The sequence below is a fragment of the Mustelus asterias genome, chromosome 18 (genome assembly GCF_964213995.1).
Source record: "Mustelus asterias chromosome 18, sMusAst1.hap1.1, whole genome shotgun sequence".
Taxonomy (NCBI): Eukaryota; Metazoa; Chordata; class Chondrichthyes; order Carcharhiniformes; family Triakidae; genus Mustelus; species Mustelus asterias.
This window is the reverse complement of record NC_135818.1, coordinates 67,224,175-67,245,200: the sequence shown is the minus strand read 5'-3', so window position 1 is coordinate 67,245,200 and position 21,026 is coordinate 67,224,175. Positions and strand designations below refer to the sequence as shown.

At 45.9% G+C, this 21,026-nt stretch overlaps 1 protein-coding gene across 3 annotated transcripts in view; it reads right to left on the bottom strand.

Moving 5' to 3' along the window:
- The window catches only part of LOC144507248 (synaptotagmin-16-like), an 81,566-nt gene that overhangs the window by 39,786 nt on the left and 20,754 nt on the right, over nucleotides 1-21,026 (bottom strand). For all 3 annotated transcript variants that reach the window (XM_078234231.1, XM_078234232.1, XM_078234234.1), the window contains exons 2-3: nucleotides 10,551-10,730; nucleotides 1,213-1,952 (exon numbers count right to left, since the gene is read on the bottom strand). In XM_078234231.1, the coding sequence (XP_078090357.1) occupies nucleotides 1,213-1,810 (598 nt within the window). In that variant the 5' untranslated portion in view covers nucleotides 1,811-1,952; nucleotides 10,551-10,730. The remainder of the gene's footprint in view (nucleotides 1-1,212; nucleotides 1,953-10,550; nucleotides 10,731-21,026) is intronic.

Here is a 21,026-nt window from a genome sequence, read left to right as displayed (position 1 = left end):
ACATCCTCCCTGTGTCTGTCTGCGTTTCCTCCAGGTGCTCCGGTTTCCTCCCACACTCCAAAGATGTGTGGGTTAGGTTGACTGGCCATGCTAAACTGACCCTTAGTGGATATTGGCAGGGTAAATACGTGGGGTCACGGGGATAGGTCCTGAGTGGGATTGTTGTTGGTGCAGACTCGATGGGCAGAATGGCCTCCTTTTGCTCTGTAGGGATTCTATGATTCCTTAGAATCACCTCAGCCACTCTTGACTATTGAATAGTACAAGAATTCCATGTGCGTGAGGCTTGAGTTCGACACTTCCCAGGGGTAGAACACATTGGACTAACGGAGCAACGTGCTGTTAGGGGAGGGTTAATGGTTATATGAAAGGTCGACTACATCCAAATTAGAATTCAGCCAAAAACAACTAAGCTTTGTGTGAACCTTTCGGATATGTTTGTTCTGGGGCTTGTCAAGCCAGTTTCCCTGAACCTTGTGCAGGAAACGGTAGGAAGCTAAAAAAGGTCGATCTGATATTACTGTGTTGGCAGGTGATAATGGAACCAAGGATGTGAAGCAGGTACTTCCCATTGCTGCTTGGAAGTCCTGTGATCATAACTGAATGTTTTTCTTCACTATTTATAAAACCTAGTCACGCAGGACAAATAATTCAGGTACAGAAACTTTCAAATGTTGAATGGTGGGCAAGATACAAGGACAACAAAACTTTAATGATTTCGCTATCGCCCAATGCAGTTTCCAAATTTGACAGCATTTAGGCTTCAAAACAAACATTTCAAAAAAAAAAAATTTTTTTATACTTCACCACACTTAGAATTTGATGCTAGTTGCATTATAAAGAGCTAATCTGGATTAAAATCTGTACAAAACAAAATACAATTCCGCACGTTAGCCGGAATTTTACCGGCATGTACGCCCAAGGTTCGTACGATCCCGCCCGTACGATTCCCGAGAATGCCGTTCTCCGAGCCTCACCCACCCCTGAAATCGGGGCGGGCGTGCCGGTAAAATTCTGGCCATTGTGACCAATCACAATTTACATGATTTTTTAAAACATGTTTCATCATCCAAAGCTTCACATTAAAATTGGAAGAAGAGAACCCCAGTATCTGAGGTGGAACGAATTAATAGAAGATACAAAGGCAGAAGAAAATGTAATTTATGGACATATTTTGAAGCTATGTGTGGGAGTTTTTCCTTCTCTTCTTACCTGCCTGGAGTTTGGTATCAGTTTCTTTATAATCTGCTTCACGCATCACATTGCTATAGATGGGATCAGATCCAACCTGATTATCCAAGGTTTCTGTTTCCTCAGAAATAGCAGCCAGAGGTTCATCATCATCAAAATCCTCATTGCTGTATACAATGGTCTTTACAACAGTTCCACCTTTTGAATCTATCCCATTATATGAAGCTGAGGCATCTTGTCCTAAGTCTTCATCCTCAGCATCAAACTGAATTCTATGAATTGTACCTTCATCATGATGCAATCCCGTTTCAGCAGCTTGGTATTCCGAAGTTTCGGCTGCCTCGGGAACACCTTCTGTGTCACTTTTGCCCGGAGAACCATCATCACCAGCAGAATCCGTTGTCAGGACTCGGCCTTGCACCTGACCCTCTTGCTCTGCCCTCGCTGAGGAGCCTGAAGCCTCCGAGTTTGGCGTTTGATTAGGTGCGCCTTGGCGAAGATTTAGCAAGGTGCTGGAAATGGAACTCCCAGCTTGTTGGACTGTCTCTGAAAACTGTGACATCCAAACGGAGAAGGATTGCGTGAACGGCCCCTTCTTTGGAATTTCCCCTGAAGCCATGACTAATGGAACGCACAACTCTTGGTCACAAAACGGTCCAGGTGCTTTTATTTGTCAACATGCCCCAGTCAGGTGTTGTGAGCTACAGAATGAGGATCATAATCAGTTAAAATCGATCACTCCCAAGAAGCAGTCACTGCTCCTGTAAAGTGGCGAAAGGCACCGTGATAGAACACCAAGACCAAAAGGGAAATAAGTAACACCTCCCACAACAATCAAAAACTACCATCACAAAATAAAGAGTTACTCATCAAAATAGGCCAACGTAAGGTCCATCTAGGAGAAAAAAATCAATGTCATTAATTCGAGCTTTATATAATTCGTGTTTTTTTAAGCAGAAAAATAACAGGATCCTCTGGAAATATAACAAAAATATCAATTCTATACAAGACAGTTGGCGTAAGTCATCACAAGAATTGGAACATGGGCTCCAGGACTGAGAATCATAGAATCCCTACAGTGTAGGAGGAGGCCACTCGGCCTACCAAGCCCGTACCGACAACAATCTCACCCAGCTCCCATCCCCGCAACCCCACGCATCTACCTTGCCAATCCCCCTAACCTACACATCTTGGGACACAAGGGGCAATTTAGCATGGCCAATCAACCTAACCCGCACATCTTTGGCATGTGGGAGGAAACAGGAGCACCCGGAGGAAACCCTCGCAAACACGAGGGGAACGTGCAGACTCCACACAGTGACCTGAGGCCGGAATTGAACACGAGTCCCTGGCACTGTGAGGCAGCAGTGCTAACCACTATGCTGCCACTTAGCGCAATTGTTCTTCATTGAAGGAGGATGAAGTTCAGCCCCTCACCTGTAATGCATTCTGCTCACTAAGGAACAGCCGGCCAAAGGGTGTGGCAAAGTTATTTTAAAATCAACAAGACAACTGTAGGTACCTTTGTCCCACCATTTATGTCCAGCTGCCTCGGCCCCACTTTTTAAAAATCTCTTCTGTGTCCACTTTCCTCCTCCCCATGAGAACACTTCTCAAAATGGGGCCGGATTCTCCGAACTCGCCCGCAGCTGGAATTCTCCGGTCCCGCTGCAGTGAACGGAAATTTCTCTAAGCGTCAAATTTTCCATTCTCGTTGGTAGAGGGGGCGGGGTGTGAACAGGCGGAGAATTCCAGCCCACATCTCCTTGACTAAGCATTTGGCCACCACCAGCAATAGTTTCTATGAAGCATTTTGGTGATGTTTTTCTAAGCACGGCACGGTGGCACAGTGGTTAACAATCTGCCTCACAGCACCAGGGACCTGGGTTCAATTCCGGCCTTGGGTGACTATCTGTGCGGAGTCTGCACGTTCTCCCCGTGTCTGCGTGGGTTTCCTCCGGGTGCTCCGGTTTCCTCCTACACTCCAAAGATATGTGGGTTAGGTGGATTGACCATGCTAAATTGTCCCTTAGTGTCAGGGGGATTAGCAAGGTAAATACATGGGGTTACAGGGATAGGGCCTGGGTGGGATTGTTGTCGGAGCAGGCTCGATGAGCCAAATGGCCTCCTTCTGCACTGCAGTGATTCCATGAATAGACTCAACATAAATCCAAATTTTCGTATTTCTAATGCTAACCTTTAAATTCTTTACGAACTGTCAAGAAGACTATCATTTATTTCATTTGCTCCTCCAACAACTTCTTTCTTTCTTTTGCCCTTCCTCCTGTTTGTCTACAGATGTTGACTTTCTGGTTACAATTCCACAGCTGGTGGTAGTTCTCCAGTGCTTCATATGTATGTATGTGTGTGTGTGTGTGTGTGTTATATGGTAGCCCAAACTCGAGAATGGTAATGGAACAAGCAATGGAGACCAAACAGCAGGTACCAAAAATTGTCCTCAACCACATTTCAACTTGTAACTCACCATATGTAGTACGTTCAGAGAAGTGGTGGTAATTTCTCAGAGAGAACAAAGCAAGAATATCACTGCTCTGAATCACAAATCAATCTTTAGCCAAATCTGTAATGGTCACGGTGGCACAGTGGTTAGCACTGCTGCCTCACAATGCCAGGGACCTGGGTTTTATTCCCAGTTTAGGTCACTGTCTGTGTGGAGTCTGCACATTCTCCCCGTTTCTGTGTGGGTTTCCTTCGGGTGCTCTGGTTTCCTCGCAAAGTCCGAAAGACGTGTTGGTTAGGTGCAATTTCTTTTATGCCAATCCATGCTCCCTACACATTCCCATGAAGCTTTGTAGTTCCTATGCCAATTTAGTGCCAACTTATGCCAACCCATGCCCACACCCACCACCCTTTTGTCTTATACTCATCATGCCAAATCACTCAGCTATCACCTTGGACAGACCTCAAGAGCCATCCTGAGAGGAGTTTTTAAAAATTCTAACCACCCATTACAGACTTCATACCACTCATTAATAAAAGCCCATTCGATATATTTAAATTCCTTCAAGTACTTAATTCCGAATTTAAAAAATTTGTACTACTAACCCCACATCAAAGACAGCTAATCCCTAAAACAATAATCTAAATTTAAGAACAGGAGATTTAAATAACTTGACAATTCCATACTTCTTATCCTTTTACACACATTAACATCCACCCTCAAAAAGATATCTGGCCTCGCCAAAGAACTCCAGTAGGTTTAAACATTGTCCTCAAATTTGCAAATCCCACGAGTCTTGTTTCAGATGCCTCGATGAGGAAAGCTGCTTTTGATTGAAGGCAGCTGCATTTTTAAACATGTCACTGCTGCCGTCAAGTGCGCATATGTGAATACCTCCCGCTCCCATTGCCCTCCAACACCAGGTGAAAACAGTGGATGCCAGATATAGGTGAGGGACTACCAGATTCAGGGCTCTGGCACCATTTCGGCTAAGGCGCAGAGCCCTTCCATCTCTACAAACCTTCGAGCCATTACATCTAAAGCATTACCCCTGTCTACCCTTTCCATTACTTCTTCAAAGAATTCAATACGGTTGGCCAAGCATGACCATCCATATTGAAATCCATGCTGACCACTATCTTATTTTCAGTTTCTAGAAGTCGATCTTTTAACAAGGATTCTGTTGTGTTTCCTAAAAATACCATTTGAGTCTGTAGCTCCCTGGACTTGTTCCATCCCCCTTTTTAAATATCACATCCGCTGTCCACCAGTCCTCCTTATTCAAATGAATGTTTATATATGTGTAATAGTGCCTCAACTACCTCTTTAACTTATTTTAGTATGCGTGGATTTGAACTAAAATGCTGCCTGTACAACATGGAGTGCTCTCATTATCTTTTAATAACTGGTAATATAGGCGTTCTGTGTTACAGTTATAGAAAACACATTAATTTGTTGCAAATATCAAAAGGAAAGTCAGTAATCTCAGGTCAAGGGGAATCACAGGTTGTTGCAGAGTACAGAAAGGGAATGATAAAACTATTCATTCTTCACCGGATAGACAAGTGCAATCAATGGAGAGAAACTGATATCTTTTGTGGAATCACATTGTAACCGGAAGCAGGGGCGGCACGGTAGCACAGTGGTTAGCACTGCTGCTTCACAGCTCCAGGGATCTGGGTTCGATTCCCGGCTTGGGTCACTGTCTGTGTGGAGTTTGCACATTCTCCTCGTGTCTGCGTGGGTTTCCTCGGGGTGCTCCGGTTTCCTCCCACAGTCCAAAGATGTGCGGGTTAGGTTGATTGGCCAGGTTAAAAAAAAAATGCCCCTTAAGAGTCCTGAGATGCGTAGGTTAGAGGGATTAGTGGGTAAATATGTGGGGGTAGGGCCTGGGTGGGATTGTGGTCGGTGCAGACTCGACGGGCCGAATGGCCTCCTTCTGCACTATAGGGTTTCTATGATTTCTATGATTAATGGAATATGTCCAGAATTGCATCAGTACCCTGGCATTGGGAATCGATTTGAGTGCTAACCACTCCAATTAGACAAGACGAAAATGAAACGGATGTTTCTGTTCCCTGGGATACTTTAGAATAAAAATAACGGCTGGAATTTTTTGGAACGCCATTCTGGCCCTCATGCCCGATTCAACAGGACAGCGGCAATCCCGGATGCAGCTAACAGCAACGGGGAATTGCCCCCCGCCCCACACTTTGTGTCCAGCGTCATAAGTGACTTTGTGGAATTCAGATATCAAAAATGATTATTTCAAAAGTCAAAAATGAAATTCAAGTTCCCCAAACAAAAATGTTGATGTGCCCCATTTTGTGTAACAATGTCATTGAGGCAACTGTATCCCGGGTTGATCTATTCTCTTAGCCACCAAGGTAGTGCAAATGGCCTAATTTTTTTATGAAGTTGTTCAAGCGCCAGGGAAGCAGTAATCGTGCATACGCTCCGTAGTTTGCGTTTACCTTGGCTTTGTGTGCAATCTTTACTGGGGCTATTGGAGGACTTGCAGGAAACACGTCGGCATTTTCCATGCAACTGACAGCAGCTCTCAAAACTCATAAAACATTGGCCTTGTACATCTTTGAAAAGAAGATGTTGGCCTTCTTTCCACTGATAATGAACCGTCTGCAGAGGAGTACCATGTGCCAGCTGCTCATACCATTGGCACTGGTGACCTGGGAAGAAAGAAATATTTAGCCAGGGGTGGCATGGTGGTGCAGTGGTTAGCACTGCTGCCTCAAAGCGCCAGGGACCCAGGTTCAATTCCAGCCTCGGGTCACTGTCTGTGTGGAGTTTGCACATTCTCCCCGTGTCTGCGTGGGTTTCCTCCGGGTGCCCCAGTTTCCTCCCATAGCCCAAAGATGTGCGGGTTAGGTTGATTGGCCATGCTAAATTGGCCCTAGTGTCAGGGGATTAGTAGGGCAAATATGTGGAGTTACAGGGATAGGGCATGAGTGGGATTGTGGTCGGTGCAGACTCAATGGGCTGAATGGCCTCCTTCTGAACTGTTGGGATTCTATGGTTTCCACTTCTGATCATTGAGCAAGGACAGGATCTGGCTGTGCGATGATGTTACCAGAGTTAGTCCATCTGCTGACATTCATGCTTTGGGCTTTTGATATCAAAAGCAAGAAATGGTGCTGAATTTCACCTCAGTGGAGCCACGGTGGGATAACTGAAAACACCCCAATATAGGAGGAACATTAGAGCCATGGAAAAATACAGTGAAGATTCATGAGAATTATTTCAGGAACGTAGGCCAGAATTCTCTCATCGTGTACACCCCGCCACCATTGCCAGTGAGAATGGAGAATTTGGCGCTCAGCCAAAACTCCATCCACTGCAACAGGACTGGAGAATCCCAGCTGCTGGCGAGTTCGGAGAATTCCAGCCATAGTTATGAAGAAAGAGTCAAAAATTGGGCTATTTCTCCTTGAAACCGAGATTAAGAGAAACTCTAAAAGAGACAAAATGAAGAGATGGTGAGAGAGCAAGTTCTGTCAGACTATTTCTATTGACTGGTGAATGAGCTTGGGGGTGATTATGAACCCGCATTTGCCGCCGCTATAAGTAGTGACGCAGGCCCAAAATTTCACGAGAGTCGGAAAACGAGAACTTCGCTGGAAAGATTTTATTTTCCTCGCCCGTGAAGTTGGCATTTGTTAAAAACTTGAAGCAGTTGACAGGAAGCCGCTCGAGGCCCAAAGATAAATATCAGCCCTGGGGAAGAGGAATGTGCCTGGGCAGTGCCAGGGCCTGGTAGTGGCAAGAATGGGTCCTCTTAGGAGGCCCATTTTCTGGAGGAGTGGTGGTGGGGGGTCCCTTATATGATCTGGGGACGGAAAACGTATGATAATTATATCAGGAATATAGACCGGGATTCACAATTGCATTCACCCTGCCACTGTTGCTGTGGGGAGGGGTTGCTCCAGTACTTGTGGGGTGGGTGGAGGGGTGGGGGGGGGGGGCGGTATTCCAATGCCTCTGTGTTGGGCCTGCCCCAATGCCTGTGTGATGGGGTGGCACTCGGAAGCTTACTTGGGGGTGGTTGCCCCAATGTTTTTGAGGTTGGGGGAGGGGTGGGGGAGGCAATTTGCCCCGATGCTTGCGGGGGCAGGGGGGGACGTGTCCCCTGTTGTTAGTGAGAAGGGAGATTATTTCAGGCGCAAATCAGGGCGCCCTTTAAAGAAGGCACCCGATCTCTGTGGAGCTGGACTTGTCTGCTCTTTCAGACCCTGCCTCACCTGAGTGTCGGCAGAAACTACGCCTCCACATTCTCTGCATACAGAGTGCCAGAAATCGGGAGAGAAAACTCGGCTGTGCAGCTGGGGAGCTACACGCTGGCTTTCTCATCAAAACTGACACTCTGACAATTTATCAGAAGATCCCGCCCACGGCGGCATAGTGCTTCGCACTGCTGTCTCACAGCGCTAGGGATCTGGGTTCGATTCCCAGCTTGGGTCACTGTGGAGAGGAGTTTGCATATCCTCCCCGTGTCTGTGTGGGTTTCCTCTGGGAGCTCCGGTTTCCTCCCACAATCCAAAGATGTGCAGGTTAGGTGGATTGGCCATGCTAAATTGCCCCTTAGTGTCAGGGGGACTAGATAGGGTAAATGCATGGGGTTAGGCCTGGGTGGGATTGTGATCGGTGCAGACTCGATGGGCCAAATGGCCCAATGTCTTAACTGTATGATTCTATTCTATTCTATCATGAGAACAATGGGATAATTTAGAAGAATTATTCAGACAGCATTTAGAACTCGGAATGTTTCCTGACAAATGACCATTGATGGATAGCCTATAAAATACTTTACAAGGGGAAATCGGATACTATTTGAAAAGGAAGAATACAAAGCAAGTCAGCGTCGTGGCAGAGGCTGATTGGGCTTGTTCTACGCGGTGATTTCTCTCATTCTTCCATGTTGCTAGGCTTTACACAAGGATGTAGACAGATTTGTTGGGTATTGGAAATCTGCCAGCAACTGTGGAAGTACAACGATGAGTATGAGTCACCGTCTCTGGGCAGGGTAGGGCATAAAAAGAAAGCAACTAGGGAATTAAAAAAAAGAATCCAGTAACTAGCAAATAGGGTGAGGCCTACAATGATGATGTGCCAGCTTGATTGGGCTGGCAACAGCGCAGTTCTCAAGGCATTGTGGCAGTGTTAAAGCAAGGTTTGTACTTGGCAGCGGCTGTGGGGTGAATTAGTATGATTACTGGCCCTGGCACCACCTCCTAATAGCGCAGGAAGATTAAATTGCAATTTTATTGCATCACTAATTAGCATTACTATTGTGTTTCCGATGTTATCGGACACTGGTGTTGCACAGCATAAACTTAGTCAAATAGTCAAGCGTTTGCAAACTGCTGTAAAATGGCAAACAAAACATTTCATTAATTATTAAGTCAGACAATAAAAGAATGATCGGTATTTAGGAACCTGCTAACCTGTAGCCGAGCACATTCGTCACGACGGAATACAAATACCAATCAATAGGTATCGTTTAAAATAAAACACTGCAGCAGTTAAACATTAATTCCTGCGAGCAATTTGTGGAGCCGTGGCCTAAAACAAATCAATGACAGGTTTCCCAATCAAAATGAATTGCCTATTTGGAATTCTTTCTTTGAAGTGCCCATCAGGTATGCAGCATTTGAAACAGCTCATCCTAGCTGAATGTTCCAGTCCCCAATTGTTTCATCAGGCTTTCATTCCTCGTGCTTACGTGGCAAGGAACCAGTGATATGAGCAGGCGAGCACTGAAAACCTTCGCACAATATCCCTCCGTCTTATCGGGAGGGATTTTCCAGTCCCAAAATTTGGAGAGCCCTTGGGCGGAATTTTCCCGTCCTGCCCGCCAAGGGAATCATAGCGAGCAGGACAAGGACCATGCAAAGGTCCGTTGACCTCCGGAAGGGTTTTTCCAGCATTGAGGCGAGCGTGGCCGGAAAATCCCACCCTTTGACTTTTAACGGCTTGCCCAATTTTCCAGTCACGCTGCAGCGACGCCCACCGGTTTCAGGGATGGAAAGTCCTGGTCATTATCGTAACAAGCATTTTAACAGAGACTCATTTATTTTAAACACCTTAGTTAAAATAGCAAATTGGGAATCGTAAGTGTTCATCTGTTAGCATCACCAAGAATAATTTCGAATGCGCAGGAGAGGATATCATGGCTCAGTTCCCTAATAAAAGTTAATCATCATGGAGAAATAGGTTTTTCTTACACAGCGAATGTTTAAGATCTGGAATGCAATACCCAAGAGCATGGTGGAGACAGATTCAATCAAGGCTTTCAAAAGGGAATTGGGTAATTATCTGGATATATATATTTTTTGCAGGGCTAAGGGGAATATGCAGGTGAAGATGACTAGGCGAGTTGCTCTTGCAACGAGCTAGCATGGACCCAACCAGCCAAATGTTTCCTTCTGTGTCATAACTATACCATGAATCAACAATCAGTAGTTCCCATTTTAAAAAGCCCAACCAGTCACTCTTTTCATACAAATGATGACTAACATTAACATCCTGCTCTGCCTAGCTGATAGCTCAGTGTCAATAACACTGCCAATGTTGAGGGAACGAGGTCTGAGTCATTGGTGAGCTTGCTGGTTTAAGGAATTGTGTTCTTCGCAGTTCAGATGAGACAAACACTGAAGTGACCTGGCTTACTGACTAATATTGGTGCAGTTCCCTCATGTTATCACCTTCCAGTCATTTCCTCAGGTTAAACCTTAAAAAGGTGCATAAATAAGGAAAAAAGATGCTAAAATGAATATGATTTTAATTCCCCTGATTTTTAAATAATGTACCAGTGTAAAATTCATTGTAGAAACATACACCACAAACAATCGCCATCATGTTGATGGATATGCAAGACACTCACCAAGGCCCCTGTGGATTCCAGCTTTTTCTCGAACCCGCTTCTTCTTTCGTTTTGGTTCAAGACATGGGAGTCCGCCAATTTTTTCAAAGCACAGCTTTTTGTTGATGAAGAGGAAGAGAACTGCCAACAGGACAACAAAGACTCCGACTGCTGACAAAAACCCAATGGCCTCTGGTGTGACTACAGAGAGAACAAAAAGAAAGCTAATAATTATTAGAGAATCAGAGTATCTGCTCCTCATCTATTTCCTTCCTCTGAATGGTGCAATCCACCATTCTCTAAATGGAGAGGCGAGCTACCTGCTTCAAGCACTCTGCTGTCTCTTAAGCCAGCTGGTAGATGTGCCTAACAGTGGGATGGACCTACTCCCAAGCTCTCCATTATCTGTATAGGCATGCCTAGCCTCTGACTGACATCTCCTAATGATAAAGCAACATTGAATGTATCACAGTGAAGATTACTTGTATCAGAATTGTATTGAAGCATCTCAGAGTGCAACTTGATCTATGTAGACAACTTAAATGAGGACATAAGAACTAGGAGCAGGAGTAGGCCATCTGGCCCCTCGAGTCTGCCCCGCCATTCAATAAGATCATGGCTGATCTTTTTGTGGACTCAGCTCCACTTACCTGCCCGTTCACCATAACCCTTAATTCCTTTACTGTTCAAAAATCTATTTATCTTCACCTTAAAAACATTCAGTAAAGTAGCCTCAACTGCTTCACTGGGCAGAAAATTCTACAGATTCACAACCATTTGGGAGAAGAAGTTCCCTTTCAACTCAGTCCTAAATCTGCTCCCCCTTATTTTGAGGCTATGCCCCCTAGTTCTAATTTCACCTGCCAGTGAAAACAACCTCCCTGCTTCTATCTTTTCTATTCCCTTCATAATTTTATGTTTCCATAAGACCTCCCCTCATTCTTCTAAATTCCAATGAGTACAGTGCCAGTATACTCAGTCTCTCTTCATAAGCCAAACCTCTCAATTGTGGAACCAACCTAGTGAATGTCCTCATACCCCATCCAGTGCCGGTATATCCTGTCTCAAGTAAGGAGAACAAAACTGTACATGGTATTCCAGATGTGGCATCACCAGCACCTTATACAGCTGCAACATAACCTCCCTGTTTTTAAACTCCATCCCTTTAGCAATGAAGGACAAAATTCCATTTACCACCTTAAGTACCTGCTGCAAACCAACCTTTTGTGATTCATGCACAAGGACACCCAGGTCCCTCTGCACAGCAGCATACTGCAATTTTTTACCATTAAATAATGGTCCATTTTGCTGTTATTCCTAATACTGACCAGTTTGAAATGTCAGTAATGTTTCTTTGACTGTATTAAGGCACCTCAGAGTGCAACATGATGTATGTAGGAAGCCTGAATACTATTGCACTGTGTGTGATGGCCATTTGGAAATATTTGTAATTTCCTTTCAGATATTTTACAAAAAAGTATATTTTTGCAATAAAAAAATTAAGTCACAATAATTTATGACTCACTACCCACCAATCCCTTCCTCATAGGGTGGCGATTGCAATACCCTAAAATACGACTTTTTAAAAAAATTACCATTCAGCATTCACATATCTCAAAATTACATTTTTAAAAATCAGCTGCCATAGAAGAATTTTTTAAGTAAATATTTATTTTCAATTTCTTATTTATGGCTTGGGATAAATGTTGGATTAGAAATGTAAAAAGAATCATATTGTAGTTCTCTTTATTTCACAATATAATTATTTTAATCTTGCTTCTCACCCTAAGGATGCCAGTGCTTGCTGAGAAACAGTTGCACATGTATTGGTTCAGGTCAGAAACTCCAAAGTGTTTTATGGAGCTCGTCTGGATCATAAGTTTTGCATCTTGAATTTCGCTCGGATAAGCATGATAGGTTTCACTTCAGGTATGATTCAAATGACCCATTAAGGAGCTTTTATCAAACAAAGTTCATATAAGAATATAGTCAACTTATATAGTGAGAAAATTAGCAACAACTTTTATTAATTACAAACAAGAAACACAACAACCAGTTACAGAACAAAGAGATCTAGGGGTAGACGTTCATAGCTCCTTGAAAGTGGAGTCACAGGTGGACAGAGTGGTGAAGAAGGCATTCAGCATGCTTGGTTTCATCGGTCAGAACATTGAATTCAGGAGTTGGAATGTCTTGTTGAAGTTGTACAAGACATTGGTAAGGCCACACTTGGAATACTGTGTGCAATTCTGGTCACCCTATTATAGAAAGGATATTATTAAACTAGAAAGAGTGCAGAAAAGATTTACGTGAATGCTACCGGGACTTGATGGATTGAGTTATAAGGAGAGGCTGGATAGACTGGGACTTTTTTCTTTGGAGTGTAGAAGGCTGAGGGGTGATCTTATAGAGGTCTATGAAATAATGAGGGCCATAGATCAGCTAGATAGTCAATATCTTTTCCCAAAGGTAGGGGAGTCTAAAACTAGAGGGCATAGGTTTAAGGTGAGAGGGGAGAGATACAAAAGTGTCCAAAGGGGCAATTCTTTCACGCAGAGGGCGGTGAGTGTCTGGAACAAGCTGTCAGAGGTAGTAGTAGAGGCAGGTACAATTTTGTCTTTTAAAAAGCATTTAGATAGTTACATGGGTAAGATGTGTATAGAGGGATATGAGCCAAATGCAGGCAATTGGGATTAGCTGAGGGGTTTTAAAAAAAAAGGGTGGCATGGACAAGTTGGGCCGAAGGGCCTGTTTCCATGCTGTAAACCTCTATGACTCTATGACTCTAACCACTATAACGTATAACCCTAAACAAAGATATCTAATGTGTTCCAATCAAACCAAAATCCTTGCCATAGACCAAACCCTTTAAGCAGGTTCAATACAGCAAAGTCTACTGCTCACGTGACAATGGAAATTGAGTCCTTTGGTTGAAGCCTGCAGCTGTCTGGATTTACTCCGAACAGTTTGAAGACAAGGCAGCTTCCCAAAACACCAGAGAGACTCTGGTCCAGCCCCCAACAACAGCAGATTTTCACCCTTCAGGAAAGCAACAGAATTTCCAAAACAAAAGGGAGAGAGAGAGACTTGTCTTTCAGCGATGCTGTTAACACTCCAACTCCCAAAACTGAAACTGAAAATGAACTCCTGTCACCTGACCTTCCCACAATTTTTTCTCCTCCCAACAATGACATCACCTAAGGCTGTGAGGAAGAATTAAGAAAAAAACCCTTAAAGGTACACTAACTTCACACATCCATACTCACCATGATGTCCATTCCTCACAGTGAGAGGTGGTGAGCTATTTGAACATTACAGTTGGGGACATTAGAATTGAGGTGATCTCCTGTAGTCGGGTGACCCCCCACTGCCAGTACAAGTTGCCTCATCCAGATATTACCATTGGGACAACAGCTGGGGTGTTGCAACTACAGCTCTTGGGTCAGTGGATGTGGAGGAGAGGGAGAGGCTTGGCATCATCAGTACGTATGGAAGGCCAATCCGTGCTTCTGAATTAGCTCAGGGGAAGAATAAGGTTGCAAAATGATGCTGAGAGGTTGTTTCCCTTTGTGGGAAGAGTCTAGGGCCAGGGGGTATAATCTCAAGAGTAAGGGATCACCCATTTAACACAGAGATGAAAAGGGATTTCTTCTCTCAGAGGGTAGTGAATCTGTAGAGTTCTTTATCACAGGGGGCTATAGAAGCTGGGTCTTTAAAGTTAAAGATCTCACGAAGGATCATCTAGATTCATAGAAACCCTACAGTGCAGAAGGAGGCCATTCGGCCCATCGAGTCTGCACCGACCACAATCCCACCCAGGCCCTACCCCCACATATTTACCTGCTAATCCCTCTAACCTACGCATCTCAGGACTCTAAGGGGCAATTTTTAACCTGGCCAATCAACCTAGCCCGCACATCTTTGGACTGTGGGAGGAAACCGGAGCACCCGGAGGAAACCCACACAGACACGAGGAGAATGTGCAAACTCCACACAGACAGTGACCCGAGCCAGGAATCGAATCCGGGACCCTGGAGCTGTGAAGCAGCAGTGCTAACCACTGTGCTGCCGTGCCGCCCTCATTCGAAACAGGTTCAATACAGCAAGGGACAATACAACAATTCTGCTTCTATTCTCTCTCCACAGATGCTGAGATTTTCCAGCATTTTCTGTTTCTGTTTCAGATTCCAGCATCTGCAGTATTTTGCTTTTATATTATGTTGTTGTCTTTAAAGTTTATTTATTAGTGTCACAAGTTGGCTTATATAAACACTGCAATGAAGTTACTGTGAAAATCCCCTAGTTGCCACATTCTGGCACCTGTTCGGGTACATTGAAGGAGAATTTAGCATGGCCAATGCACCTAACCAGCATGTCATTTGGACTGTGGGAGGGAACCGGAGCACCCAGAGGAAACCCACGCAGACGTGGGGAGAATGTGCAAACTCCGCACGGACAGTGACCCTAGCTGGGAATTGAACCCAGGTCCCTGGTGCTTCAAGCAGCAGTGCTAACCACTGTGCCACCTTGTCACCCAAACATTGCCTAGAATGTTGCGGAAAGAGATCCCAGAAAAGTAGCAATCAAACTTGGTGGCTCACTTGAATTTCCCAGAGATTTTAAATACTAGCCAATTCTCAGAGCAGAAATTATATCAGTGAATCTTTCTGCCACTTCACTCAATACCAATCTCCATTCCAATGCGCCACCCCTTATGTCCAATCATTCTCTTTTTCTTCAGGCTAGGCAGCAACTTTGAACAAACCGAGGCAAATAAAGTAGGAAAACCACCAAACATAGGTCGGGTAGTTGCTCTGCACAGTTAACCCAGGTTCAATTCCGGCCTTGGGTCACTGTCTGTGTGGTGTTTGTACATTCTCCCCGAGTCTGCGTGGGTTTCCTCCAGGTGGTCAGGTTTCCTCCCACACTCCAAAGATTTGTGGGTTAGGTGGATTGGCCATGCTAAATTAGTGTCCCAAGATGTATAGGGTTAAGGGGATTAGTGGGGTAAATGCACGCGGTCGCAGGGGTGGGCCTTGATAGGATTCTCTGCTGGAGAGTCAGCATAGACTCGATGGGCCAAATGGCCTCCTTCTGCACTGTAGGGATTCCATGATTTTGTTTGAAATGCAGGCAGCAAGCTAACTTGTCTCATGTCTGCTCATTGCCCTGGTTGCTGCCTGCAGTCAGCACTGTTGTTCATTGCCTGCAAACACCAGCAGAGGCCCAAAGTCATAACTTGGAAACTAACCTTCACCTTTTAAAGGGGAGGCGCATTGTGGTTGGAGCAGGTTTCTGGCAGTCATGCAGGAAGTCAATCTGACCTGGCAAACAGTGAAGCCTGCAAGAGAACAGGCTCCAAGGTTTCTTCTGCGTGCTGCACTGGAGGTACTGGTGGAAGAGGTGAAAAGAAGGAACTGCAGGGTGAAGGGGGTCCTCCAGTGAGAGCAGATAGCTGCGGAATTCAATACCAGGACCTCAATGTAGTACCACAAGAAGTTCAATGACCTCCCAGAAGTGGTGAAGGTCACTGAATGAATCTTCAAATGTCACGTCTTACTAAATGCAGCAACCAGGTCTCAGCTCCTTCAGAATTCACCCCATCACTCACCTACTAACAATCTCTATCAATCAGGACTCATGCCTAACATTCATATGCTCCACCACACCCTCACACACAACACAGCTGAAGCCCCACATCCAAATTTCACAGTTTGCACACACTGCCAGATATTCAACCATGAAAGCCACATCATTCAAATTTCTTTGCATCACACTGATTGACACACTTTCCTCTCTCTTGCGGGAGAACTTGGTGCCAATCAACTGTAACAGGACACAAAGAGGTTAGCACAACGGACAGACAAATGCAACATTGAATTGAAACAGGGAGGTCTGAGATGAAACAGGGAGGACCAATATACTCTTAATGGCACAGATCTATAGAATGTACAGGGGACAGAGAAAGGTGCAGAACTTCAGGTGCATAGATCTTTGAAGATGGGGTGACATTGCAAGAGCAGCGAGCAAATCATATGGAACCTTTATCAAGAGAGGTATTGAGAATAAAAGCAGGGAGGTTATGCTGAACCTGTACAGTATTTAGCAATAGTCAGGCCACAAATAGAGTATTGAAACCAGTTCTGGTCACCATATTATATAAATAATGGAGAGTCCTTGTAAAGGTGCAGGGGAGATTTACCAGCATGGATTTTAGTTACAGGGTTAGTCTGGAGCAGCTGATACTTTCGGATCAGGTAAACAAAGAAAATTTGTTCCCATTATCTGATAGCACAAGGATTATGGGCCCGATTTTACCAAAGCTTCGCGCCCGAAAACGGGCGCAAAATTGCGATAAAGTTGGGCGTCGGGCCTATACCGCGTCCTGCACCCGAATCCGAGCAGATCGCGGCTTTACCGACACCCGATTCGGACGCGGATCTGGCCCGCGCCCGAATCGGGCGGCCCGACGATTTAAATGCATTTGCATGCATTTAAATCGACTTAATGAACCGCGCGCCCAACCCTACCGCCAAATCCCACTTTACCGTCTTCTGGCCCATTCTGCATCCTCGCTTTTAGCGACCTGCAAAATAAAAGTCTGAAGTCGTCGCTGCAGCTTCCGAAGAGCGGGATCAGAGCCTCCAACGGCTCTCTGGCCCAGCTCCTCCTCTGGGGGGCGGAGGGTGGGAGGAGGAGGGGACCCAGATCATCGTCTGGTTGGTGAGGCGGGGGGGGTGGGGGGTCCGCTGCCAGTCTGCAGCCGATCAGTGGGGAGGGAGGGGGCAGGGGGTTCCGCCGCCACTCTGCGGGCGATCCCTCCTTCCCACCAGAGGAACAAATCCCTCCTGCCGGAGTGGACGTGCGGCCATGCCATACCACAAAACCTTCAGGATGAAGCGACTACTCGCTGAGAAGATGAAGCAGAACCGGCCGATTCCACACTGGATCCGCATGAAAACCAGCTACAAGATCAGTACAAGTCCAAGAGGAGACACTGGAGAAGGACCAAGCTGGGTCCGTAAAGGGATACACCGTCACTGGTACACTACCAGCCACAGCCATCTCTCCCGCTCTCTTGCCCCTGCAGGGAAGAGTAATCTGTGGCTGGTAGTGTACCAGTGACGGTGTATCCCTTTACAGGCCCAGCTTGGTCCTTCTCCAGTGTCTCCTCTTGGACTTGTACTGATCTTGTTGCCGGTTTTCATGCGGATCCACTGTGGAATCGGCCAGTTCTGCTTCATCTTCTCAGCGAGGAATCGCTTCATCCTGAAGGTTTTGTGGGATGGCATGGCCGCACGTCCACTCCGGCAGGAGGGATTTGTTCCTCCGGTGGGGAGGAGGGATCGCCTGCAGAGTGGCGGCGGAACCCCCTGCCCCCTCCCTCCCCACCGATGGGCCGCAGACTGGCAGCGGAACCCCCCCCCACCCCCCGACAAGAGGATGATCTGGGTCCCACCCCACTCCACCTCACCCCGACCAGAGGATGACCGTCAGAGAGCCGCTCTCTCCGCTTTCTGCTTTTTTTTTTCTTTCGCGCCTGGGCGCGCTCTGTCAGATTTTTTTCAAACTGCGCATGCGCAGTTCAGAGCTCCGTTCGGTCCACCAGCGCTAAACCCCGCCCACAGCGCAAAACACGTATGGGCGCGCTGGAAAGAGGATTCCAGGCACGGATGTATTTGACGCCTGGATTCAGCACTTTGACTCAAAATGGTAAAATCAGGCCCTATGAGTCACAGGTTAAAATTGTGGGCAGTAGATGCAGGGGGAATACGACAAAGTACTCTCTTACACAGTGAGCAGTAATGAGCTGGGTGATAGAAGCAGAGACAATGAACAATTTCAAAAGGAAGCTGGATGGACACTTGAAACAAATAAGCTTACAGAGCAATGGGGGTAGAACGGGAGAATGGGAATAACTGGATTACTCTATAGAGAATCACAATGGACTCGATAGGCTGAATGGCCCCCTTCTGTGCTATAATCACTCTAAGAGTGAGATTTTCCACCCTCCCCCTCCCCCATCCCATTTTGCAGAGGTGGAGGCAATCCACCATTGGCCAGCGATGGGATCTTCCAGCCCCGCTGCTCTCAAGGGGGTTTCCTGTTGTTTGTTCCCTCCACCAACAGGGAAACCACAGTGGGGGTTGCCATTGGCAGGACTGGAAGATCCCGTCAGTGGGAATGACTGAAAAATCCCACCCTGTGATGACCAGGGGCTAAAGGAACTAACTACAGGGGGCAGAATACCTGCACATCCTTCATGGAGGAGATGTTACTGGTCATTATTGAAATTGCCACAGCTGAGACCGTGGTGAACACTGGGGCTGAAACCATCAAAGATAACACAATATCCCGATTCCTTATCCTACTTCTCACATCCCACTTCCCCCTCATCCCACACTTGGTTCTAATTTGCAAGCTACAGATGGTGTAAGCCTGTACTTCTCACTTTCACCCCTCTACCAGCCACAGTATTACCTTCCTACCTTTCACCCTTCAGAAACCCAAGAACCGCAATCTGATCAGGCTGTGGAGGAACACCGGGGAGAGAATAATGCTGAAGACACACCATCACTTAATTCCACTCTCGCCGCCACCCACTGACACTGCACGTGATCTTAGAGAATGACACTACGAGTGTGCCACAGTCAGGGAAGAGAGAAGGATGGCGCAGGTGCCAGCATGCAGAGGATGACGTACTACTGCAGAGGACTGAGATGGGCATTTCACCAGGGCAGGGAAGTGAAGGCAGCCAATGCACATACACAAATTGCTCAGTGCATTGTGAAGCCTGTCAGAAAGACTGCACTCAGTGTCAAGAAAGATGGGGAAGTTGGCACCAACTTGACATAGGGCACTGGGCATGGCTTGGATCTCATTCAGTGCGGCATGGGAGAGACATTGAACACACTGGTGGAGACAACGAGTGACTGATGGCAAATGCCGCAGCCTCCATTGCAACACAAGCATTTGCCTCCTATTCTCTTCACTCGCATGCACCTGCCTGGGAGAGCTGAGGCCAATTATAACACACCTAACGCCACTCTAAAGTGATACAAGCCTCTTTGCCTGTACACCAAGCACCTCACTTTCCTCAGGATCTGCCCCGACCAGGGAAGTTGAAATCAGGAGCTTGATCAATGTGAGGATCACAGGCTCAAGCCAATGACCTTTGACAGCAAGTATTAGAGCTCCAAAGTTCTTTGCTATCAATCCATATTGATACGTCCCACTGTTAGCTGCATGGAAACCGTGCACAATGAAATCAGCACAATTGGAATTATTTTTAACTAATTATTTCTTTTCAAATCAATGCTGGCTGAGTCTTTTCTTAGTGTCTTGCCTCGGTGTTGGAAGGTTGATGGGCACATAACTGAGCCTGACTCTCCAGTGCAGTACTGAATCTCCATCTTTGGAATGAGAAGATAAACCACGATCCTATCTGCCCATTCATGTGGGTGTTACAGATTTCCCAGCACTGTGTAAAGAGCAGGTGGCCAGGCTGACATTTATCCCTCGATGAAGATGCAGACAGGCTAATTGGTGATTCATCCGATTTTGCTGTATTGTTGGACCTTGCTGTGTGAAGGTTAACTGTCTTGTTTTCAATGCTGCATGAATTGACAGTACAGTGCTTTGGGATATCCCGAGGATATAACTGAACATTCTTTTGTTTTTCTTTCAAATCAATATATTAAGGTGTGACTAATAACCACATTGCATACTCTAATTTGCCTGCAGGTAGATACTATTCCATTCTTTAAAAACTGATCGGCACAAGTGACTCAAGTGAAGCAATTATTTTATCATTGCAAAAAATGTATCTCGAATAGCAAGGAGACTCAAGAAACCAAAAGGTCTCCCTCCATTTTTCACAGTCTTATGTCTCCAATTCCTATGAGACGGAACCTATCTCCTAGGGGTGGCACGGTGGCACAGTGGTTAGCATTGCTGCCTCACAGCGCCAGGGACCTAGGTTCAATTCACTGTCTGTGTGGAGTTTGCACATTCTCCCCGTGTCTGCGTGGGTTTCCTCCGGGTGCTCCGGTTTCCTCCCACAGTCTGAAAGACGTGCTGGTTAGGTGCATTGACCCGAACAGGCACCAAAGTGTGGCAGCTAGGGGAATTTCACAGTAACTTCATTGCGCGTTCATGTAAGCCTTACTTGTGACTAACGAACAAACTTTAAAAATAAACTTTATTCAGTTTTGGAGATATTCTGCATGCATAACAACCCGAAAAGTATCAAAAGCTTCAAAACAGCAGACAGCTACATGCCACTACACAGACCACAGGCTTATTATAACTTAAGCTACATTTAGATCCCAAATTTAATCAAGATGATTCCAATTCCCCGATATTTTCATAGAATCCCTACAGTGCAGGAGAGGCCATTCGGCCCATCGAGTCTGCACCAATTCTCTGACAGAGTATCTTATCCAGGCCCTCTGCCCGCCCAATCCCCATAACCCTACCCATGGCTAATCCATCTAA